The sequence below is a fragment of the Penicillium coprophilum genome, assembly GCF_028826855.1.
Source record: "Penicillium coprophilum strain IBT 35676 chromosome Unknown utg000002l_segment0_segment0, whole genome shotgun sequence".
Lineage (NCBI taxonomy): Eukaryota > Fungi > Ascomycota > Eurotiomycetes > Eurotiales > Aspergillaceae > Penicillium > Penicillium coprophilum.
The window spans coordinates 1,127,741-1,152,226 of NW_026622721.1; the positions used below are offsets into that span (position 1 = coordinate 1,127,741).

Here is a 24,486-nt window from a genome sequence, read left to right on the forward strand (position 1 = left end):
TTATCTTAAGGGAGCTTACTTATATAATAACCTAGATATAACTATAAAGATCTAATCTATATCCTAGTAATACCCTCTTCTCTTCTCCTATCTTTTTAATATCCCTCTGGCCAGAGTGGAGACTAAGGAAGGATAGCTTAGAACGTAAATACCTAATATAGCCTTATAGACTAAAATATAAAGCGAGATCTAGCTTCGAAAACCATATACCTAACTATTATTATATTTTATTTCGGAGTATAAGTCTATAGTCTATCCGTAGATATTATTACTCGACCTAAATCACTTATTTCTTAAACTTCTATATATTGTATATTATAACTATAATATTAATTCTTTATCTTACCCTAGTCTATCCTATCTCTAGTAGTATTCTTAGGTCTTATTTACTTACTAGTAAGTTATTTTAATATATCGGATTTATTACTACCGAAAGTCTAGTATAAAGGCTAATATATCGAAACTTTATAATCGAATAGGTCGAATTAAAAAAGAGAGACTTTATCCACTAGTGATTTTCTAATATACTAGAAAGGCTATATTAGGTATATTATAGGAATCTTTATTCACTATCTAACAAACGATAAACCTTAAGTCTTTATATACTTATATTCTCTCTATAAGTCTAGTAGAAATAACTTTATCCTCTCCCTCCCTTAGGTTATTCTTAATACCCTATAGTATAATATAATTATTAGCCTCTTAGTGATATTACCTAAAAAATAATACCTTATAAAATAATAACGGAATAGGGGATCTAAAGATAATATAGTTAGATTAGAAAGTGATTACCTTACCTTTATATATTGTACTTAGAAGATATCGTTCTATTAGAGGATATAACTATAGGCCTATATCCTATAATATATATATAGCGAAATCAAGAGTTATTTAGTCTAATAATTTATCTAAATATATATAATATTATAATATATTATTTACTCAACTATTTAAAAGATATAGAAGCCTAAGAGGTATAGCTCTAAGTGAATATAGAATATTAGCTATTATTACCTATTCTATATAAAGGTATTTCTATATATATATCTACCTATATAGGTTTATAGAGTATTTTGGTATTATTCTCTATTTATTCTATTTTACTTTTTGATTATTCTATTAGTATTTAATACTAAGTAGATATAGTATAGATATAGTCGGCTAAGGGTTAGTACTTTAAAATATATAAGAATAGTGGTTACCTATCTTTATTCCTACCTTTATATCACCCTATCTACTACTAACCTTAACCACCCTATTAACCTCCCTTTCTATACCCTCTCCCTCTTTAACTAAATTATTTTATAGATTTAACCTAAATATTAAGGCTATTATAAATTTCTACCTTTTCTATAACCTTAAATTAGAAGGGACGTGGATAGAAATAGCGCGATATACTCCTTAGCCCTCCTAGATAGGTATCTTTAACCTAGTGTGTAAAGTAGGACTCTTATATTCCTTAAATATATATATAGCTATATCTAGGAGTTATACTGAGTTTATTCCTTAGTAGTCTAATCCTATATATCTATACTTTACTCTTCTATAAGAATTTATTACCTAGCGAAATCTAAGATAATATCGCTCTAAGTGACCTAATATGATTCTCCCTTTATTCGATATATTATAAGGGTATTTTCTAACTATTTCTCTAGAGACTATAAGCCTTTAATCTATAATATAATACACTATAGGGAGCTAAGCCCTATTACCTTATAATAGTAGTCTAGATATAGTTAGATATACTTAGAATAAGGATAGATATCTATAAGCTCTTTATTTAATAATCTATAAGCTATACTATATATAAAGCCAATCTACTAAAAGATAGGATAACCTAAGGAAGTAAGATATAGAGAATTATTTTACACTTTATCTAAATAGTAATATAATTACCTAAGTATACCCCTACTTAAGCTCTAATTAGTCCCTAGATAAGGCTAGTATACTATAATAATATAGATTACACTAAAAAAACTATTATAGATAGGGAAAGTTATTATTATAGAAGTAAAGAACGAAAAATCTAAGGAAAAGTAAATAATAAGTGCCTACTTTCTTATATTTTAAACCACTTAATACTAATTCTAAGACTAGTATATTCTTTATAGCACTAAGAACCTATATAAAAAGTTTAATCCTTTTCTATAGGTAATAATTAATACCTATAGATACTATACCTTTATTTTAGTATATTATCTATATATTATTTAATATTTACTAATTATTCTATCTAAAGAGTCCTATCTAGCGAAAGCTTAAATATTCCCTAGATATAAAGCTATTCTAATTATTCCTTTTACTAGGTTTAATAAATCTAAGCCACTTTATAGTAATAAGAATAGTATACTTTACCCTTATTTCTTAATATATATATTTATCTAACCTCCTAAATAAAGTATAGACTTCTAGGACTAATAAAATAACAATATAGAGGTTAGTTTAATATCTAATATCTAAGTTCAAAATATAAAATACTAACTCTATAACAAGATATCTATAGGTAAGCGATTATAAATAGAAATCTTATTATATAGTTATATTTCTAGAATAACTTTAAGATTCTAAATACCCTTGTCTACTACCTAAATAGGTAATTACCTACCTAGGTAGCTTATATAATTTCTAACCTTAGTTTCTATAGTGTTTATACCTATAGTACTCTTTATCTTTAAAAACCTAAAGATAAGTATAACTTAGACTAACCTTTATATATATTTTAGAAATATATTATAGAATTATCCTAGGATAGTTTATTTCGTATACAAATATATCCTAGAATCGCTTAATAACCATTTACTAACGCCTATATTATCAATATATAGGTCTCGATAATTTACTATTACGATATCTTCGGAGCTCAATTCTAACCCTCGATATAGTCTATACACCTACGTACAGAAATCCTACGACCTATAGACAAATGCCTATTGTCTAAGGAGATAGCCTCTGATATCTAAGAAGACTCTATATATATTCCTATAGTCGAAAAAGAAATTTAGGTGATACCTATAGACACATAAGGAGATACAATGATTAAGCTATAATATAGTAATACTATACCTACCTACCTAGGTACTAGGTAGGTAGGAGGTATATAGAGGGATACCTAAGTTTAATATATACCTTATTACACTAGAAATAGTAGGTATAGGTAAATTATATATAGGGAGGAGGAGTACCTAGGTAGTACCTAGATCTATAATGATACCAAGATCCCTTTACTACAGTATCTACTACGAAACGAGTTATGCTACTATAGCTACTACGTACATTAACGTATCGCTACGGTAGCTGCTACCTTAATTACGTATCGCTACGTATCATTAAGTAGATACCGTATTTTCAGTGATACAGTATCAACGGTTGCTACTATAATAAGTGAGTAGCAATAGGCTACGGTATCAAGCCTCGATACCGTAGAACCACGGCCGTATTACAGTATCCAGGACACCCTATTATCCTGGATGGTACTACCTAGGTAGTTTAGAAGGATTGGATTTAGGAACACAGAAAGCCGGCCCTAGGAGCTAAGCCGCTTCCGAAACGTGGACCACTTAGTCTAGATTCTAATCTAGTGACAATCTAAGGTGAATGATACTATCCGTTTATTGAACTGCAAAGTAACAGACGGAGAGGGAAAAAAAGGTGATTCATAATTAACGACCACGTTCAACTAGAGTTGATAGCGTCGCATTTTCTCGGGTTTTTGTCGGAGAGACTAGACAGAGGACGAGGGTTTTAATGATCGACGCCTTGTTTTGGAGGCTGGCTAGCGTCTCCCTACCCCTGAGACGCACCAGTCGGCCTTTCATCGGCAAACCATCAAATCATTGGGCCCTTCCCACCTCCCCCGCAACAGCCGTTGCTAAACGATCGGCCCTACGAATTGGGCTCAGCCAATTAACAAGCAAGCTATTGTCAATTCGTGGCATCTGGTTTAGTAGTTTACTATATATTTCAATTAAACGGAAACACACCTGCAATAACGCGTTGTCGATCCCTTTCCTCTAACTTCTTTTGGATGAGGAATGGTATTTTTGCAGAGTGACGAGGTTTGATAGCTTTAAGGTCTTGAGATAGATTCAATATATGTGAGGTGCTTCTCTTTTCTTGTCGCTCTTTTTGTCGCTCTTGATCGTATTCAAATCATGGTCACTTCGGGCGGCGGTATACCGATTCTTCCCTTTGTTGAAGAGTGTATTGGTCTACTGAAGAAATTCCCTGTCAAGGGGCAATATCATGTATACACTAGTCGTTGGAGTTCCTTTGCCAATGTACAATATGGTGTGGGCCCGAGTAAGCAACCGTCCGAGATGATCCTGTCCGCTGTTGATCCTTTCCTCTCTTCGGAAAGTCCCTTGATATTAAACGAAGTGTACATAACGGGTGAAGAGTGACGCCGGTAGGCTGATCCGGCTTTGTTCTTCCTTGCCGGGGTCTGAGTGTTCTTCGATATTAAAAGATACCTATTCCCCCCATTTGTTCTCGCACAAAACTTTCACCTGATATTCGCAGGCGCAACACCACCGTTGAAGTCGTAAGCCGAATAGTAAGATGAGATTCTTCGCCCATGCTTTCGCCGCAATTGCGGCCCTGGTGCCGTGTGAGCTCTTCTTAACTCTTACCGCTGGGAGGTGTGTGACTCACTAGCTAACCTGACCCCATCTAGTCCTATCAACATCTATGGCTCAGAGCGGGACTCCGGTGGCTTACACAGACCCAGATACAGACATCACCTTTGATACTTGGACTGTTCCAGAGACCTTGAGTAAGGGAGGATTCACCTTTGGTATTGCTCTGCCATCCGATGCTCTGACCACAGACGCTACCGAATTTATCGGTTACTTGGTGTGTAGCTCTGTCCAACCGTTGTAGTTTCCGTTCTGCCTGTCCTTTTACTGAACAGTCTCTCAGCTATGTTCCTCTCAGAATGCTACCGCCACCGGTTGGTGTGGTGTCTCTCTCGGGGGCACAATGACTAATTCCCTCCTCCTGCTGGCATACCCCTATAAGGGAAATATCCTCACGTCTTTCCGTTATACCACAGGCTACCACATGCCGGACGTTTACACTGGGAATTCCAAGCTTACCCAAATCTCATCCACCATCAATGCAACACACTACAGCTTGATCTTCAGATGCTCAAACTGTCTGCAATGGAGTCAGGGAAGCGAGAATGGAAACGCCTCCACGAGCGCAGGTCTGGTAAACTTAGGATGGGCCCAGTCCTTTCCAGGTCCGGAGAACCCCAGCTCTCCTTCCAATATCACCCTCCATTATCACGACAACGGGCACAACATCTGGGCGGCTACGCTGAAAAACGCACCAAACAAGTCATACACAAACTGGGCCACGATGACCAAAACTTCAGCGACCGGAAGCTCCTCCACAAAGATTGGATCCACCACAACGATTCCGGCGTCCTCTACGCCACTCCTGGCGAAAGCAAGAACCACCCAAAAATAAGGTCAACACACATCTTTGTACTTCAATCTACTGGCTATGAAAAATGCTCCCTGGGATTGATACGGATTTTTTTGGTGCATAGAAAATCGCAGTTTGCAGGGTATAGGGATGAGGATCTGGTGGTGGAATGGAGTCGAGACTAAAAGGAATGAAGGAGTCTAAATTTCCGATATTTCCGATATGACAGGTATCTCGGTAGGGCCGCAGATAACGAATAGGAGATAGCTTTCAAAGCTTGCAAAGGCAGCAGAAGTTTTTATGAGGCTGGGCATGTACAGACGTCTTTCTTGTACTTCTGTAGACTAAAGCTAGCTTGTCTTCACAATGCTTTCTGAATCACTTTTTGCCAAATAAACTAAACACATTTCTCAACCAGCGTAGGAGACGAACTGGGCTCCCAAATGGTATTTATAGAAAAAATAACCATCGGACTTACCCTAAGCTGACTCAGTACCTCAATCCGCCCTCAAACCAGCTAAGCGTGGCTATGTTTGTATCAGCATCCGAAAGGAATCGTATTTGCCATGGCTCGCTGTGGTGCCGAACAGTCTAGAAAGAAACTGATAGAGAGAAAGATCCTTGGGTAGATATAGTATATGGTGTATTTTCCCGGTTTACCTCTCTATCTAAAGTATCTCGTAATTCTCCTGACATACCTACTATCCCTACTATCCTGTACCAACAAGCGCCTACATGATTGCTATATAAGTCCTTTTACCCCATTACTGAGCACATACGACCATAGGGTGTGGAAAACAGGGCTTCCCGTCCGCTCAGCCGTACTTAAGCCACACGCCGGTGAGTTAGTAGTTGGGTGGGTGACCACCAGCGAATCCTCACTGTTGTATGTTTTTTTGTGCCTTGCGAGAATAGAACTCACTATGTATTTTGATTGCTACAGATAGGGATAGGCATTGGTGCAAGCAAAATGAATTGGTTGTAGATGTTCCACCTCTCGAATTATTGTTTGGTGTATTAAGCTTTCAAACGCATACGTTCATCGCCATAGCCTGAGTAGAATGCTGTACGTATGCCCCGGTCACACTTATGTCTTTATTGGGGTTATATTTTTCAAGTCCTTCCAGCGGTCCGTACTTCTCACACAAGAAGAGCATATCATTATATGCTCTGATATATGCAGTATCAGTAATACACATAAGCATAGTTACCACCAGGGAGACTTACATTGATCTTGAAATACTCCCAGGATGACCTGCGGAGTCATTGAGGTAAGGGTGAAGACTGTAAAGTCGATTGCGATCATCCCATTCCTCGACCGGCTGCGAGGGCTCGATATGGCGCTGATAAAGTCTTACGTAAACAGGGGAGTTGAAGTAGTAGGCCCAAGAGCACCTCCATGTTCCAAACTCCATTTCATTGTGAGCATAAGTGCATCCCGGATCAAAAACAATTGTTTCTCCGGTCGCCATATCGACACCGATGTTCTGCTCCCACAGATCACCATGGATCAATGCAGGTACAATTGATCGACCTTCAGACTGCAGTGCGCCCAAGAGCCTTGGTATAACAACGTCAATTATCTGCTTGCACGCATCCTCGAATTCTGGCCAAGCTCCGTTGGTCTGTTTGTCAAAATCGATGATTTTCTTCAGCTGATTTGCAAAGCAGTTTGCCCAACTTTTCTCCCATGTCACGGTTCGTTCAAAAATACCGCACACAGTAGGGACCGAAAAGCCAAACATTCCTGTGGGTGATATCCCTTTCGAATGGAGTTCTGCGACTTTTGCCACGAACGGCTCTGGCTCCGGGGGTGCCCGAAGGTCCATGTCGTGGTATTCGCCTAGAAAAAAATAAACTTGAGATTCGCCATCATGATATTCCCCCCATGCAAGAGGGATTGGAACAAATCCAGGAACAACCGCGCGAATTGCGGAGGCAGAATGGTATTCACCCTCTACCAATGGCCGTGCACCAGTTCCTGTCGCACACTACTTTGCCAAATCCAATGTGAGCATGCATGTGTGATCAATTGAAGATGGCAGATTCTGACCTTTAAAAAGTACCTGTGATGGCTTCCATTAGGGAGGACGACTGATATTTTTGCTGTCTTTGTCCATGCAGAGACACCGCATGACTCTGCGGAAAGGACGCTCACTCCGCTGGGCATGGCTGTGAAACTAAGTGCTTGTATCTCTAGACTTGCTTTCAAAATGTATTATATCTTGCTCACCTCGAATAACAGCTGTATGGACAAGAAAATCGCCGTCCACCCCCGTCATCCATTTATCGGTTGTGATATCCATGATTCAATGGCCGAACTACGTCAAATAAGGGATAGGTATGTATGGTTCCTTTCGTTGAAAATGAAGGTAGAATTGCGGTCAGGGGTATGTTTTCCTTTTAAACCAAAAATTATACTCCATAAAGTCACATGCATTCCCTCTTGGATTCAATGCAGGTGGCCTACTTCGTACCCATGGACGCGCCCTATCCGCAACTTCATTGATTGGTCTCGGTTACAATTGATATGTCTTGGAGGTGCGCGGATCGATAGGGGGGCCGCAAAAGTGTTATTGGTCAATGCATCCACCGGTCCATGGCTCGGCCCCCGTGTTTGTTGTTCGAGGACAGAACACTTCGTATTGCTCATTCTAGCACTCCGTACTCCGTACGGAGTACTCCGTATTGTGTACCTAGTTGTTGTGTCAAGAAGCTAAATTCATCGTAATTCAAGCAAGTTGTCCGACTCTTTTGCTAATGACATCATGTTACGTCTTCCGTTAGTGCTCAAACTGTGACTATTGCTTCACCTTGCGTTCTTTTTGTTGAAAAAGCAACCAACACACATCAGCAGAAGGAAATGGGATCGATAGTATCATATTTATCTATCTACAATGAAAGGAGTTCTAGTAAGCAATCTTACACAGCATACTAGCGCGATGTATTGTCAAACTCAAGTACGAAGCAGTGCACAAGGGTAGTGTACAAGGCATATACTCCGTTTTTCAACAAGTCTACGGAGTATAATGACACAAATTATGTGATTGGGACTTGTAAATGTGATGTTCCCGCACCTTTCCGCGCCATCAACGACGCTAACTAAATCCTATGGCTCAGCCCTCAGCCGAATCGGTCATTTGTGATGACATCCCCGCCCGATAGCAATTCGGAATTAGTTTTCATCGCAAATCTTGACCTGCAAGTACCCAAAGCTCAGAGCCTTGTCATCCTAGCCAAGTTAAAATATTGTGTCAACCACCAAGTATCCAAGCATTCCCTATAGCGTCTCGGATGTCCCTACAGATAGACTACAGAATCCAACACACCGGAACATACACCAGAAAAAATGGTGAGTGTCTGCCTCATCAGCATATACGCTGTCAATGATCGTTTTTAATACTCCTAAGTTGTCCAAGAAATTCAGTCTTCGAAAGAAACGCCACCATAAAACGAGCCCTTCACATACACCAACATTTAATTCAACAATATCGGACACTCCAATCCATGAAGAAACAGATGGCAGCCCATTGACGGCGACCGGGACACCCCTATCTCACCAAACGAGCCCACCGATCCTGGAAAATTCCGAAGGTGATCCAGGACCCCTTGGCCTGAACGTTGTTTACACACCACAATATGGTCACAAAGCCGATATTGTCTTCGTCCACGGCCTTGGAGGCAGCAGCCGCTGGACATGGTCAAAGTACCGAAAACCAGAGTTGTTTTGGCCATTGACGTTTCTCCCACTAGAGCCAGATCTCTGTTTATCTAGGATTCTAAGCTTCGGTTACAACGCGAAATTCCGAAAACCGGGCAACGCAAGTACTGTCGTCCTAGATTTTGCCAAGGAATTATTGTTCGATCTCAAATATGCCAATGACGGACAAAAAGAAAACTTGAACATCGGTGCTGTGAGTTTAGAGAGGAACATGCCATCTCAGAGGAATGCGAACTGACATCAATACAAGGTCCCGCTTCTCTTCGTTGTCCACAGTATGGGAGGACTTATTGTCAAGGAGGTGAGATTGAAAAAGTGGTGGGAATATATTAGGGAGCTCACCAAATATAGGCCTATATGCAGGGCCAGAATGACCCAGAATACGAAAAAATAGTCAAGGCTATTTCGGCAATTCTCTTTCTTGCAACTCCACACCGGGGGACTAACCTAGCCGCTATACTGAATCGCCTGCTACAGTCCACACAGATTAGTAGTTCGAAGCTTTATATTTCTGAGCTCTCTAGGGACTCTTTCACTTTGCAAAAGCTCAACGAGCAATTCCGACACATCGCCCCAAAGCTTGATATCGTCTCCTTTTATGAAACACAGCCGACTTCTCTTGGACTCAAGAGTGCCCGAGTGGTAAGTAGTACTATACCTTTAATGCTGTATGTTTATTGTGTTGAGGATAATGCTGATTAGCAAAGATGATTTTGGAAAAGGATTCATCTGTGCTGGGCTATCCCGGGGAAACTTCGAAGGCCCTGAACGCAGATCATCATGATGTCTGCAAGTATGATAGCCCAGGAGATCCAAATTACATTACAGTGAGGAATGCACTCAAGTCAATAGTAAGCAAGATTATCGCAAAAACCCCTGGAAGTCGACTAGGCATTGCAAGTCAGAGGCGCGTGCGTGATTTGAAATTGTCGTTGGCGATTTCTGATTTGCCCGACTTGGATTACCTTTTCTTCCAAGACCAGTGGACAGAAGGCACAAATTCATGGTTTTTGGAGCAAAAGCCATATTCCAGATGGCTTGACGAGACGAACTTGTCCTCTTGCATACTTTGGGTGAACGGAGGCGCTGCGACTGGAAAATCCGTTCTCTCCTCATTCGTTATCAAAAATCTTCTTACTGGAGGTGCTTGCTGTCAATATTTTTTTATCCGGTTTGTGGATATGAAAAAGCGTTCCCTGAGTCTTCTGCTTCGCTCAATTGCGTATCAAATCTCGCAAGATATCCTCGACTTTCGAACAAAGCTCATTGAGCTTGCCGATGAAGGCATTGATTTTGAAACGGCTGATCCAAAAACAATATGGGAGCGCGTTTTCAAGTCCGTACTGTTCAGCATGGATTCTAAAATTCCTCTCTACTGGGTCATAGATGGGCTGGACGAAGCGGTCGATGCCCGATCCGTTATAAAACTCTTTCAAGATCTTGGTATGTCATCAGTCCCAATCAAGATTGCAATTTTCAGTCGCATAACCCCAGATATCACGACGGCAATGAAAAAGATACCCTCGTCAGTGCGTCAGGAGACGGTGAGCATCGAAGGACATCCAGAAGATATCTACGCCCATATTCGCCAGGAACTGAGCTTGTCCGGTACCGATGAATACAAAGAAAGAATTGTAAAACGTATAGTTGAAGGCGCACGAAGCAACTTTCTTGTAAGTGCAATAACGATCACTCTGCTTTTCCAACCTTTCTGACTTATAAGTGGGTACGACTGGCCGTTGAAAAGCTGAACTCGTGCCATACAGTTGACGACGTCGAAAATGCTCTTCATGAACTACCGTCTGGAATGGAAGCACTCTATGACAGGATGGGGCTGTTGATCGCGCAAAATCCATCACCGTCAGGTCGGGCCTTGGCAACGGCAGTCCTCCAATGTGTCACTTGCTCCTTCCGGGCTTTGACCGTCTCTGAGTTGTCTCTAGCTTTGGATGAAGAATTTTCAGGAATGTTGAACTTTCAGCAGTCCATTGTAGAGTTATGTGGTGGCTTCATCATTGTGGATAACGGCAGTAACGTTGTCATAATTCACCATTCGGCACGCGAGTACTTGATAAGCAGCAAAAACCGACCATTGAGTATCGACTATGCAGCAGCCAACGAGCAATTGTTCAAAACCTGTATGCGTTGTCTTATGACGACGGGTCTCCGTGCAAAAGTTAGTCGAGGCGAGATTCATGGTTTCCTCGACTACAGCGCTAACTGGTGGTCTTCCCATCTCCCATTGGTTCCTGCAGCCCAAATCACGGTGTTCAAAACCCTCAATAAGTTTTTAACTGGCCACTGGGTCTTGACATGGATTCATATCCTAGCCATTCTGAAGCGGCTACGGATTCTTGTCCGTGCCTCAAAAAATCTTTCCAAATACTCTGCCGCAAGACAGAAGATCCAAGATCCGTCACTGAGTGATGTCAACTGTTTTGCGGAGCAAGACCTGTTGGAGACGTGGGCAATTGATTTGGTCAAAATCGTGGGGAAGTTTGGCATCATTCTTCGGGGCCATCCTGATGCGATTTACAAAAGTGTTCCACCTTTCTGTCCCCATAACTCCGCAATATATCGACAATTTGGAAAGGCCGAAACCAAAACACTGGCGATCTCTGGAATTTCAATACATGATTGGGATGACTACATCGCTCGTTTGTCGTTTGGCGGATATGCGTCTTATATCGTTGCCGAAGGGCCCCGGGTTGCGGTCATGGCTTCCTCAGGGAATGTTCTTGTTTATGACGCATCTGATTTTGAGGAAGCGATGATAAGCCCACTTATACATGGAGAGCGCGTATATCGAATTGCTTTGAATCGGACAGGGACCCTCATTGTCACATACGGTTATCAAACGACTAAGGTGTGGGAAATCTCAACAGGGACATGCAAATTGACCGCCAAAGCCCCCGAGTCCCGGCCACGTCCACTTACCATGCATTTTAAAAGCAATGATAATATTCTGCTGGTGGGTAGTGATGATCGACGCATTCGAGCTCTCGATTTGCTAGATCCATCTCCGACTTGGGAACTTGTTGCAGACTTTGAGGAACCCGAGCTCGAAGGGCATTTGTTGAATTCATCAAGCTACATGGCGTTGAACAAAAATGGCGATCTCTTAGCAGTCGCCTATAGGGGACATCCACTGTCAGCTTGGGAAGTTGACGGGCCAGTACACATCAATCACTGCTGGCGAGCCCGTGAAGTCGTTGCAAGAGGTGAAATACTAGAGGCAATTTGGCACCCGCACAACCCAGAGCTTCTTGGTTTATACATTGAAGGCGTGGTTTTCAAGTGGAATCCGTACGAAGGCGATCCCGAGGAACTTGAAACGGGTGCCTCCAGACTGGCGATGAGCGCCGACGGAAGCTTGTTCGCCACTGGTGATGTACGGGGAACGATTAAAGTACATACAACATCTGAGTTTCGGCTTCTCTATCAGCTCGCATCGCAGGATTCAGTCCTTGGTTTGGCGTTTAGTCCTGGCCTTGGTCGCTTTTATGACATCCGCGGATCATATGGAAATGTCTGGGAACCGAATTCTTTGGCACGGTATGCAGAACGTCTTGAAAAGGGACCTGACAGTGACAGCGAAACCGGAAGCGTTGAATTTGGCTCTATGGTCATTACTGGAATGCCCCAAAGAATTGACCGAATCTCCGTTATCGCTGCATCACCTCTTGGCGGACTGTACTGCAGTGGAACAGAATACGGCAAGGTCCGATTGTTTCACATACAACATGGCTTTATTTCCGATGTCTATACGTCCAAAGGCTTTCTCGGCATTGAACACCTTGTTTGGAGCCATGATGGGCGTTATATCTGTTTCTCTGATTCAGGGAAAAATACTTTCGCATTTTCTATCCGCCTTCAGAATAAGGACTTTGGCTCAGTTCTGATGGCGCTAGTTCTTGAAATGTCGATGAAAAGCGCCACAACAGGCGCTATTCTACAGGTGTTGTTCAGCCCAAGCTCTACAGGTATTTTGATTTCAACGTCGTCCTCACTTTGCATTTTGTCGATCAAGTCAGGATCTGTGATGCACTCGCTGGAATGGCCACCCGAGTGTCGCAAATGGTTGGTTCATCCCCAGGACCCAGAACTCGTACTTTGGGTTGGGCCGCAGTCAGCCGGCATAATGAATTGGAGCTTGACCGAGATGCGGACATTTCTTGTCGAGTTCCCGGTTCCCACAGAAACACCATCTCTTGACGGTAACGCATATGGCAAAAGATCTGTTGACTGCGCCCTCATTACCCATGACAAGAGTCACATCTTCATCCAGATTTCGGCAGGGAAATTCCAGAAAGACAAGACCTTCTTCTGGTTGCCGACATCGTCAGTGTCACAGCCTCTACCGCTGGACTGCACTAGCGAGGCCACAGAAATGTTAATAACCACCCAGGCCTTTTTAGTACAGGATATGGCATCGCATATTATGCTTGCCCTCTCTTTCCTTGCTCATGACCGCTTGGTCTTTCTTTCAAAAGACTATTCGATATGTTCTGTGAAGATCCAATTTGATCGCGAGGATTCATCATCGTCCGCCGCTCTTCGTCGGCTTAGTAGTGCCTCAGTTGCTTCAAGCATGACCGCCTCAGGCGACAATCGAAGCTACCAAAACGCGGGGCAAGCTGAGCATGGAATGAAAAATATTATCCTACTGCCAAGTGATTGGGTAGGCAAGGATTGTTTGACGATGTGCAATGTATGGACGCGAGAAAGATCTTTCGTGTGCCCAAGGAACGGAGAGGTTGCCGTTGTCAAGTCTGCCAGTTTGGTCTGATCTTCTTGAGCTCGATTGAATAATAAATAAGCTAAGAAATGTTCAGGAAGTGGATTCGCTTGGGAAATCAATCCTCTTTGTATAAAATTCGGTTCCTACCCCCGGTGCACAGTTCACGTATTCTAAGCATTCTAAGCCAGCTCTTACTACTGGTGAAGGAATTTTAACCTAATTTGCGGTCGCCTTGTACGAGCCACATCAGAGACCAACTCCGTCATTAGCATCCATCTGTCTCCACTCCGCTCCCTTCTTGTAGTCAATCCAAAATAGCGCAGAGGACAGTAAAGAGAGACCACCCATAAATGTGAATGTCCAACCAATGCCGAGTTTTTCTATCATATTCTGAAGGAATGATACGGCAATAGCGGCCATCCCACCACGCACGATATTGCTAGATGCTTGAGCTGCTGCGGGTGCTCGATTGTTCTTGTCAACTAGGAGTGTATTATAGATCTTGCATAGGCTGAATTAGCTGGCCATACGGTATTTTGTCTGATTTATAAGATTGGGTTCAAGACTTACGCTGAAGTCGAGCTGCATAACAAGTCCCAGAAAGAATTGAAAGACGAGCGGAATCGCAATGAACTTTTGGCTCTGTCAACCTCCAGGTCTAATATAAGAAGATAAGGAGTTGGGATACGGTACATACCTTGTGGTAGTGTAATATCCACCCAAATCCAATCACCAAACAAGTCGTGATTAGCATCGGAGCCCAGATGACGCGAAGACGGGCTTTCTCGACTGGAAATGTGTCCAAATTATCATCGACAGTCTTATCCGTGCTCAGCCCTTTGGCTTTCCCAGCCTTTTGCCAGGATTGATCTAGAATTCTCCCTGATATGAAAGCTGAGCATGATCCACCGATCCCAAAAGGTAGATAGATCAAACCCGCTTCCCATTGATTCAAATTGTATATCTTCACGAACAATGTAGAGAGGGAGGCGTTGATACAAGTGTATATGACATAGAGCAATCCACACGCGACAATGACTATTGCGTTATCTTTGCGCCAAAGAATTGTAAATGATTTAAGAGGATTAGGCACTCGCCATACCACAGCTGCTGGGTCTAGGTCATTGTTTTGCCAATGGTTCATGATTTTGGGTATTGGCAATCGAAACATCCGTGGCGGTGGTATAGAGCCGTTTCCAACAATGTGGCGGGATGTTTCTGGCAAGAAAAGGACCATTACCGTCAGACAAATGCCCGATGCAATACATAAAAACCAAAAGGTCCACCACCACCCAGCGGCAAACGTGAGCGCTCCACCCAGTATTGGACCGATACTAGGGGCTATCGTGGTGCTGGAACTTATTAGTACATGTGCCTAGATCATTCGTCACGGTAGGCAACTGTGTAAACTCACGCAAATGATACTAAAGCAGCATATGATCCCCTTTCAGCTGGAGAGGCAACATCTGTGACGACACCGTATGCAATTGAAAAGGTACCTGAAAATTTAGCTGGGAAATAACTTTGGACCAAGAATCCTACCAGAGATTGACAATGCTTGGATGACTCGAAGACCCAGAAGCGAGGGGTAGGATTTTGCCAAAGCAATTGCCATATTTGCCGCAGAATACACACTCAGAGTGAGAATGTAAACAGGACGCCTGCCTAGGATGTCCGCCATGTCGCCTACCAGAGCCGGAGCGATACTAGCAACTGCCATGTATGTTGTAATAGTGAGATTAATTTTGCTTTCGGGAACATTGAGGGACTGGGATATCATAGGTAGAGCGGGATAATAAATGAAACTACTCAGTGTCGAGAACCATGCCGCCAATGAGGCTAGAGCAACGATACACCATTTCTCTGCTGGTTTGAAAACAGAGTAAATCTGATCGTTGGGCCTTTCATCCGGATTCTTGCGTAAAAACACCATCTTCCGTGCCAAATATCATATAACAGAAAGATGAGTCGTTGATGTTGTGTTTGTGATAATTTGTGGTTTGCAACTTGGAGGGCAAGTCAGGCGGGGTTCAACTGGGCACGTGGCACACAGAGGTACATATACTGCTCGCTCTACAGTCCCGAATGAACATACTAGGTATTCGCAAAGCGACAATATAAGTTCGCCGGGAAAGGAACGGGCGCGAGGTAGTCAGACTTGTAAGGAAATTGAGGCTCCCTCATAAGCCCTGTCCACTTCCCCATTCGTTAACTAAACTCCGGATCAGGTACTTCCGAATGGGGTAATCTACTAGAGAGCTTCCAGATCTGTTGATATTCTGTTTGTTTCTTCTTATGATTGGGCAAAGTGAAGTCAGATAGTGCTTGATCGAAGTATGTATTTATGTAGTTTACATTAGGTCGTTTGGTTGGTTTGGTTGAATTGATTTTGCGGATAAGAAGCTCGCTCAGGCAATATATTTCAGCACATCCCCTGTGGTTGTTTGTTTCTTCCCCCAAGCTGTTGTTATGAGAGCTTAAGTATCCTCATATATATATCTTCATCACTCTGCTCTTTGGTGCCTTCGACTTTGACTTCGGTTCAATCATACATCACTCCCCAATGGTATCCTCCCAGCCATCTTCCATACTCTAAAAGACACCGAGTCTGATGCAACGACTCTCGGCAGCTACATGAAAGCAGAGATGGTAATAAAAGAGTCATCGAAGCCTGCAGGGCTCCTTCCACCACCCAATAGAGGCACAACAGCGTGGCTTCAAGTCCTCGCGGTTAATTTTTTCTTATCTTCAACACTTGGGGCCTTTTGAATACCTTCGGCACGTTTCAGTCCGAATATAGCACCAGCTTGCTGAATGAGTCACCACAGTCCTCGGTTGCTTGGATTAAATCGCTGCAGGCGTTTCTGATGCTGGTGGTTGGAGTTCTGTGCGGACGTGCTCTTGATGCTGGGTATTTCTTGACATCACTCTGGGTCTCCCGAGACTGGACTTTTAGAACGGGAATAAGTGCACTGTTTGTCCATTCCGCGATCTTGGCAGTGCTTGCATGGTGACCTGCGATCGTAGCGCACTTTGCAGTTTCGACAATGGTAACATGTTACGGGCTCCCGCACACAGGGCCTTTTTCGACCATTTTTCTGGGGGACCTCGAATGCGTCTGCATTGAGATGACTGAACCTAAACATCTTGTCGCCTGTATAGGATGTTCAGGATGAAGCCACAAGGTCGAAAAAGCTAACGAGGCTCAGCCTGAACGGAACTAAAGGCATAAGCAATGCGCTACGGCCATAGCCGATTTTCTAGGTACTGCACACTGGGCAGTAGAGACACTACAACTTACGATCTTAAACGCGCTGTGGGAATGCTCAAGTTTCAAATAATCAATACTTGAAACTTCCTCTTCCCTCGCCCTTTTTCATCTAGTCTGTATAAAAAGAATTACACAATAAAACAGTATTTGGTCGAGCTTCCTCTTGGAAAAAGCAATCGGCGAAATTAACCCTTCATATTGTTCTACTTCTCCGGGGGTTGAGGAAAAAATTACTTATATATCTCTCGTTCCGAGGGTAAGGTTCTATCATGTGGATCTTGAAACGAGAAGTGATAGCCTCATAAATAGCTATCGCACAATGAAATCCAATGTTGTAAAATATACGGTGCCTGACATATCCCATCTCCTATGCATGGGATGAAGGCTTTTTCATCCCCCATTGCTCACACAGTTTGTGATATATATACGGGAGAGGATTCTAGAATGCCTTGACGCTATACAAAAAACGCCAGGTCTTTCCTTAGTGCTTACTCCGGTGATGTGCACAGACCACTGAAACGAGAAACACAAAACTGATTTTGTTAGCCCCAGCTCATGACTAGTGTTGGATATAATTGAACAAAGTCTATATATCCTATCTGATATCCTACCTACAGCATGATCGGAGGCAGGGATTATGAAAGCTACCCAGAAGCGAGATGGGAGAACATTCAGAGCCAGGTACAATAACAGGGGCATATATAAGGGAAATGGGCTTTAACATGTGACTAGAACAATGATAAAGCGAATAGGATCAGGGTAATCAGCATTTCTATCCATGTGGATTTGTGAGACGGCCTGATCTAATGCTTTTGCCTTTTGGAAGGTCCATCGCAGGCACTTGTTCCCAGAAACCCTCGAGGCCTACGCTTTGCCGTTTGAGTATTCCGAGGTCAGTCAAATGCACAAGAATTGTCTGAAGCACTAACGGAATCTAGACGGATCCGGATTATATCGAAATCAAAAGAAAGGTCAGCGTGGAATCTTTAACCGCGCTTTTTGAACACACAAAGCGCCTTCATGAAGCCAAAGGGCTTGAGACTCATAGAGAGGGTCCCCCATGGCAGGACGTGGATCTTCCAAATCCCTCCTATCCCCTGAGCTCTTCCTATCTCCCGAATCCTCCATATCCCTTCTATCCCCCATATCCCTCCTATCCCCCATATCCACCCAATCCCCCATATCCACCCAATACCCCATATCCCCCCACTCCTTCCTATCCCCCAAATCCTTCCTATCCCCCATATCCTTCCTATTCACCCAACCCCAACCGAAATCTTGATTATCAGCCGCCCAAGTGCATCTCATCTGGAGCACCGCTGAGCTTCGATGTCGGCTTGAAAGCGTCCACTGTCAAGCAATCCGTGAGTGAGCTCAGAGCTGACCCATCCCACCGGGGATATGCCTGCCAAAGGCTTGAAATCGTTAGTTCGCGGATGCCAGGGTATGGAAAAGTAATTCTTTATCAATCAGATGCGACAGTCAATGAGGTACAGGACCCACAATTCTCATGGACGTGAGTTTTCAGACCGTCCCTGATGATAAGACTACACTAATTACAACATTGAGGATTAGGCATACGCAAACCGACACGCAGAGCTTCGATGATTTCCTGGTATGTCTTATATTTATATTAATCTATGTATGTTTTCACTGATAACGTAGCGCTTTGCATCAAATGTGCCGAATCTGGATGATGAAAACAGGGCTCTTGTCGTATTGCTCCTGAAGCGAGCACAGAAGAATCTCACCGGGTCAAGTGAGCCACACTGCGTGATGCGGTGCGTCGGCACTAATTCTACTCAGGATCACACCGAAAAATCAGCTATCTTCCTCCGTCTCCCTTATTATTCAACCCACAAGATGGATGCAGCCCATTCTTTTCGTAAATCTAGCTATTCGACTCGCAGCCTCTTGCAGTATTATTACAACTTGGAGTCTACCCGGAACCGTGACATGCAGCAAGTGATCCGAAAACTAGGAGGGTTTCCAAAAGGTCATATTGTTCATGTCTCAGAACTATGGGCAGTGATCGTCAACTTCCGTTCGTTGAGACCCTTTCTGCAAGTGAATCACTAATACTGACACTTGGTGACAACAGAATTTGTCATTACCAGTGCACCCATCCCTCTTATGGATGGAGCGAGTCCCTCTTTGGAGATCATAAGCCCATCAAAGACCCAGTCATCGTCGCCATCCAATATTTGTGTCATCAACCCTGACCAGCGTGTGTTCTTCTTTCCTATGGAGCAGTGCAAAACGTTCTTTGTATGGGCACCTGTTTCCCCTTATATTATAAACTTTTGATCTCACCGTGTTAATATTCATTGGCCAGGCGATGCGAGACAAGATTTTCAGATACTGTCTACCGCAGATCGAAGGCCACAATCATGGCAACCACCTTGATAAAAACCATATGCATGGGCGTACCAATGAAGACCGTCCGTACGAGTCTCGCGGGTATGAGCCTCGCGGGTATGAACCTCGTGGGTATGAACCTCGCGGGTATGAACCTCGTGGGTATGAACCTCGTGGGTATGAACCTCGTGGGTATGAACCTCGCGGGTATGAGCCTCGTGTATATGAATCCCGTGGGTATGAACCTCGTGTATATGAACCTCGCGGGTATGAACCTCGCGGGTATGAACCTCGTGAGTATGAGCCTCGTGGGTATGAACCTCGCGGGTATGAGCCTCGTGTATATGAATCCCGTGGGTACCAGGACCATCGCTACAGAGGGTCTGAGTATGAAGATCGCGTGTATGGAGGCCACGGGGATGAAGGCCGTGAGTTCAAAATGTTCACGGAAGACAAGGTTCTGATCAGAGCAGAGGATTGGATCAAATTAACAAACTCATGCGCATCGGCCCTTCTTCGCATTCACATTCAGACCATTATACCGGAGAGCTCAGCAGAGCGCCGAGGCAAAAAGAAAGAAGGGAAAAAGCGCAGAAACCCAGGCTTTTTCGAGGGCTCGTCTAAAGCAGAGGGAGGCGAGCTTAATCAATCTGTGACAGATAAACAGGATCAAACCGAGAACAATCTTGATCCACCTGAGACAGATGAACAAGTTCAACCGGAGATAGATGAAGATGGACGAGATTTGCACAAGACAGAGGAACCCACTGATGATTCCCAATCGGATTGGGATTACCAATATAGGAAGTCATATGAGGCAGGCTATACAGCAGCTAGGCATCACTCGCAACGGCACGCCAGCATGCAATCTCTTACATCTAGCCCTGGTGTAGTAATCAACCAAAGACCTCCAGGTGATGATGAGACATCCGCTTCTCCGAAAATTTACTTCGAACCAACCAAGCCCCTCCTATCATATAATACCAACTCTGCTGAGCAAAGTATTCTGCCCAAGCCAGCAGATGTGGAAGGCAAGGCTGATTATGGTCGCCGTTGTACGAAATCCGAATCCTTAGACGGAAATTCATCTCCCTCTGCCCCTCCTCATCCACCCACCATCAACTTGGAATTCCCGCCAGTCTTTACTTGGCAAACAAGGAAAAGCCACACCAGTCTCGACAATCCCAGCCCGAATCATCTGAAGTCAGATGTTCCGTCTCCAAATGAGCCGCCCGAACCTTTGAGCATGGATGAAGAGACAATCAAGCACGTCTCGTCACATATCAATAATGAGCTCCTCGAGCCAACCAATAGATTTGGACAGAAAATTTACAGACAAGCAACAACAAGGTCCTATTTTGACGTGGACTGGGCTATCACACAAAGATACGCCGTTTCTCTTCCAACATTGATTGCGGAACATGCTGAGACTGCCCCCGACTCACTCTCACCAGAAGCAGCATCCTTGAAAGATGTTGTAATTCGGCTATGTCGACTTTTCAGCTTCTTCGCACCGCTTTCATATCCGTGTGCTGTCAGCGACAAGTTCTGGGGAGCAGTCCACGATCTCCTTACCGTGAGGAACAATTACTCCCTCTATTCCTACAATTTCTAATTCCCAGATCTGCAGACCATCCCCCAATATTGGGATGAACCCAACATGCAAGAAGCAGGCAACAGAACGGGTCATCACCGGATGCCGGAAACCTTCTTTGTAGCCAACCCCGGCAACACTAATTACGCTGACAATCAAAACAACAGCGACTTGGATGAGCTGGCCTTGCGCGTCGGGGATTGCTCAAAATGTGCTGCATCCCGGCAATACTCTACTCGATCGGATGCTGTGGACCATCTATTTACTCACGTTTCCGCCGCTTTCCCCAAACAACGCTCAGTGAAGAGCTCGCAAGCACGATGGGTGATGGATTTTGGAGAGTACATGACACACGTATGTCGGAATGATGACCGGATAATAATTGGGGAGTTACACGACTTTCTGAGGAGCTTAGAAAGAATGGCAGCTCAGATCCAGCATGGAGTGTCAGCTAATGGAGAGTTTGACCGAGAGACCTACCGCATCCCATCAAGCTTGGTTGATGCCTTTCAATATGTCCTGATGATGGTCGTGAAAAGCGCATATCTCGTGAAAAGTTCTCATAAGAAGCGAGAAATTTACACAGGTCCGAGCCCTGCGTCGACCTTCTTGGTTTCATCAGAGGTAGATGGGGTCGCGGATGCTGGGACAGAGGCAGAGACGTCTATGGAAAGCGCCATGAGAGACATTGTCTTGATGACCTACACCGACGAGCTAGCCGATGTTGTGACCTACGAAGCCGTGGGCCCCGGATTAGTCCTTGCCGTTATTATGGGAGACGTCCGCTCCAGAGACTCGCAAAGCAATCCGGTCAACTTGCTTGAGATCTACCGTGAATACGTCCGCACCCTGGTCAGCATCCCTTTCTCAGTGCCTGCTACTAAGCTCTATGTTACTAATCAGTCTGTACTTTCTCAGCAATTCAAAGTCACTCAAAATCCCCACCGACGCCTACTGCAAGAAATATATCTCGTTCGTGAGGAGCTAGAAATAATCCAAAAAGCATCCGAGAGACAGCGCCTTGTCCTTGCAAATTACCTGAGCATCTTGAATCCACGTTCTTTCCGCATAACGACAGAGTCCCGGATCTCCTCATTTGGGCTCGAAAAAGCACGGGTGAACAAGCTCCTCAACCAGCTCAACACCGAGCTTGGGGGAATCTCACTGCTTAACGTGAAGCTTGACTCATTGGCCAGCCAGACGCGCAGCGGGGTAGATGTGCGACAAGAGGACCAGGGAAAGGCCATCCTCGTCTTCACCATTGTGACTGTTGTGTTTATGCCCTTGTCGTTTGTGACCAGCTATCTCGGCATGAACACTAATGACATCCGCAATATGGCCAGCTCGCAGACGCTGTTTTGGACAATCTCCGCTCCGCTAACGGTGGGTATTATTACGATTGTCTTGGCAGTTGCATTTCAAATAGACCGGATACGAGAGTTTTTCGACGCTTTTTGGGCGTATGATTCTTCGCTAGTGGCGAGATCTGGCTCGGGCGCTTTGCGTCGGGATGGGACGGAAAATCACAATGAGAAGCTATCTAGATTGTCAACACCCAATAATTGGGTTATAAAAAGCTGGCCCGGAGGAAGGAAGACCGAGCACGACAGTTCAATGGGCGTTTAGTTCGTCTATCCTATATCATATTCAGCCTTCAAGAGCTGCGAGATGTACCAACGCCAGTATGAAACTCGATATGTTGGATCTAAGCCGATTATATACAAAAAATCGCGTCTCATTTTGTAAGCCATATACTAATATACAGGAGCCCAAAACATTCCCGTCTTGAACACTTTGTTTTTGCAGGGATGAGTAGTAGAGAGATTCTTTTATTCAGCCACCTGGCCACAGAAAAGAGACACGCCGGTCTTGGTACCAGCCAAAAGAACAAATCCACCATCTATAAAATACAATGCTCTGGAAACACAGGCTGCAGGATGCGGTATTAAAAGCGAGTAAAGAAAACAGGAACCTCTATGCTATGTCGTTTGAATATGATGACCAAAACCGAACACCCGGGACAACATATTCAATGTGGGCGTGTCGTTATGAAGAAAGAGATGAAAGAGAGGATAGGCCGAGAGCCATCGAATGTAGGTAGATCGATGATGTTGATAAATGAGGACAGGAGAAGGTTTAAGCCAGAGCCTTGTGCTCGGATGGGGGAGGAGGAGGAAGCTGTTGGGAGTATGTGGTTAGCACACAGTTCTTGACTCTTGACTCTGGATCTGAACGAGTCAATCTGAGGGGGATGGGTTCATCATACCTCGAGCTTTGTGTTATCAGCCATCATACGCTGGAAACCAATGCCAACACCCTCAATCACAGCCAAGAAGACGGCACACATGATGGCAGAGTTTCGGGCGGCCTTGTAACCACCACGGATAGCTAGGGAACCACCGGTGAAGAAACCGGCGATGATAGCATTATAAGGATCTTCCTTCTTGCGAATTCCTTTGATTGAACAGTCGTATATGCTGAAAAGTCCTCCCCAGCAGCCGAAGTTACCACCGAGGACGGGTGCGCGCGCCTTGATAGCTGTGAGAGCACCTATCCGGCGTTCACCATAGGGACTGTTGCGGAAACCCTTCACACCGTGCCAGACAGCACCACCTATAGCACCCATAGCGAAGGCACCGCCGAAGTCGCTCAAGGCAACCCAGGGGCAGGGATCGCGAGTGTGATCCATAATTTGTAGATGATGTGAGTTGAGACTCGGAGATGCGAATGTGGACCGGCTGATAAGGGATAGACACGAAGTTTGAAGCGGCTGGCGATGACTCCCAGAGAGAGAAAGAGACCGGTGAAAGACGTGAGGGTCGAAGATTGAGAAATCCGGATCGATAACAAGATAAGGGCGGGTCGACTTTTTCTCAGGTCCGGGGTGCACGTGACATCCGACCCGGTCGCCACCGAAGTCTTTGATTTCTACGATCTCCTCCGTGTTTATTATTACTTCGCATCATCATTCGTTCGGGTCTGTAATCCCCGGGTCCCTTGCCCGGGGGAAGAGAATATTCCGGCCACTCATCCTTGCATGATGTCCCGGGGCCATCAGAAAATTTCTTTCGTCAATTTGACAATGAAACTCGGGTACTCCGTACGGCTCTTTAGTTACCCGATATCATAGATCTCATCACCTTGGAACTATTCTGCCATCTAAAAGAATGATATTCTACGGGTGCAATTCTTTCTCTATTTACAGCAAACTATCAGCTCACCTACCCTGTTAATTCCAAGGAAAGGGTTCGAGAGAGCCTTAACTCACAATCATCTTTCTTCCACGCTTTATGAGTACTAGCGGTCGTTAATTGACAGTATTCGGGACATCATATGGGAGGTTTACAGGGTTTTTGATAGCTCAAAATACACAA

The 24,486-nt window shown here is 44.1% G+C and overlaps 5 protein-coding genes across 5 annotated transcripts, besides 5 other annotated features; 3 read left to right on the forward strand and 2 right to left on the reverse strand.

Annotated features, from left to right (window-relative positions):
* Nucleotides 1–4,557: 4,557 nt before the first annotated feature.
* Nucleotides 4,558–5,469, forward strand: N7500_001829 (uncharacterized protein; the record flags this gene model as incomplete). The annotated part of the gene is made up of 3 exons (XM_056672975.1): nucleotides 4,558–4,606; nucleotides 4,673–4,851; nucleotides 4,918–5,469. 3 exons carry the CDS (start codon nucleotides 4,558–4,560, stop codon nucleotides 5,467–5,469), a joined length of 780 nt encoding a protein of 259 aa, XP_056536494.1.
* Nucleotides 5,470–6,169: 700 nt separating this feature from the next.
* Nucleotides 6,170–6,364: a sequence feature (Protein overlapping with rRNA (N7500_001830, KAJ5173899.1) was converted to a misc_feature.).
* Nucleotides 6,365–6,464: 100 nt separating this feature from the next.
* Nucleotides 6,465–6,597: a sequence feature (Protein overlapping with rRNA (N7500_001830, KAJ5173899.1) was converted to a misc_feature.).
* Nucleotides 6,598–6,654: 57 nt separating this feature from the next.
* Nucleotides 6,655–7,418: a sequence feature (Protein overlapping with rRNA (N7500_001830, KAJ5173899.1) was converted to a misc_feature.).
* Nucleotides 7,419–7,480: 62 nt separating this feature from the next.
* Nucleotides 7,481–7,599: a sequence feature (Protein overlapping with rRNA (N7500_001830, KAJ5173899.1) was converted to a misc_feature.).
* A 61-nt stretch (nucleotides 7,600–7,660) lies between these two features.
* Nucleotides 7,661–7,733: a sequence feature (Protein overlapping with rRNA (N7500_001830, KAJ5173899.1) was converted to a misc_feature.).
* Nucleotides 7,734–8,776: 1,043 nt separating this feature from the next.
* Nucleotides 8,777–13,937, forward strand: N7500_001831 (uncharacterized protein; the record flags this gene model as incomplete). Its single annotated transcript, XM_056672977.1, has 6 exons — nucleotides 8,777–8,779; nucleotides 8,838–9,341; nucleotides 9,399–9,449; nucleotides 9,500–9,790; nucleotides 9,856–10,821; nucleotides 10,872–13,937. 6 exons carry the CDS (start codon nucleotides 8,777–8,779, stop codon nucleotides 13,935–13,937), a joined length of 4,881 nt encoding a protein of 1,626 aa, XP_056536496.1.
* Nucleotides 13,938–14,135: 198 nt separating this feature from the next.
* On the reverse strand, nucleotides 14,136–15,822 carry N7500_001832 (chloramphenicol resistance protein; the record flags this gene model as incomplete). The annotated part of the gene is made up of 5 exons (XM_056672978.1): nucleotides 14,136–14,390; nucleotides 14,460–14,531; nucleotides 14,587–15,241; nucleotides 15,304–15,388; nucleotides 15,432–15,822. The coding sequence occupies 5 exons, from the start codon at nucleotides 15,820–15,822 to the stop codon at nucleotides 14,136–14,138; spliced, it is 1,458 nt and encodes a 485-aa protein (XP_056536497.1).
* A 2,774-nt stretch (nucleotides 15,823–18,596) lies between these two features.
* Nucleotides 18,597–22,738, forward strand: N7500_001833 (uncharacterized protein; the record flags this gene model as incomplete). The annotated part of the gene is made up of 7 exons (XM_056672979.1): nucleotides 18,597–18,676; nucleotides 18,736–18,775; nucleotides 18,826–18,941; nucleotides 19,071–19,204; nucleotides 19,262–19,428; nucleotides 19,496–21,094; nucleotides 21,149–22,738. The coding sequence occupies 7 exons, from the start codon at nucleotides 18,597–18,599 to the stop codon at nucleotides 22,736–22,738; spliced, it is 3,726 nt and encodes a 1,241-aa protein (XP_056536498.1).
* Nucleotides 22,739–23,248: 510 nt separating this feature from the next.
* On the reverse strand, nucleotides 23,249–23,801 carry N7500_001834 (Mitochondrial inner membrane translocase subunit Tim17/Tim22/Tim23/peroxisomal protein PMP24; the record flags this gene model as incomplete). Its single annotated transcript, XM_056672980.1, has 2 exons — nucleotides 23,249–23,290; nucleotides 23,379–23,801. The coding sequence occupies 2 exons, from the start codon at nucleotides 23,799–23,801 to the stop codon at nucleotides 23,249–23,251; spliced, it is 465 nt and encodes a 154-aa protein (XP_056536499.1).
* Nucleotides 23,802–24,486: the final 685 nt, after the last annotated feature.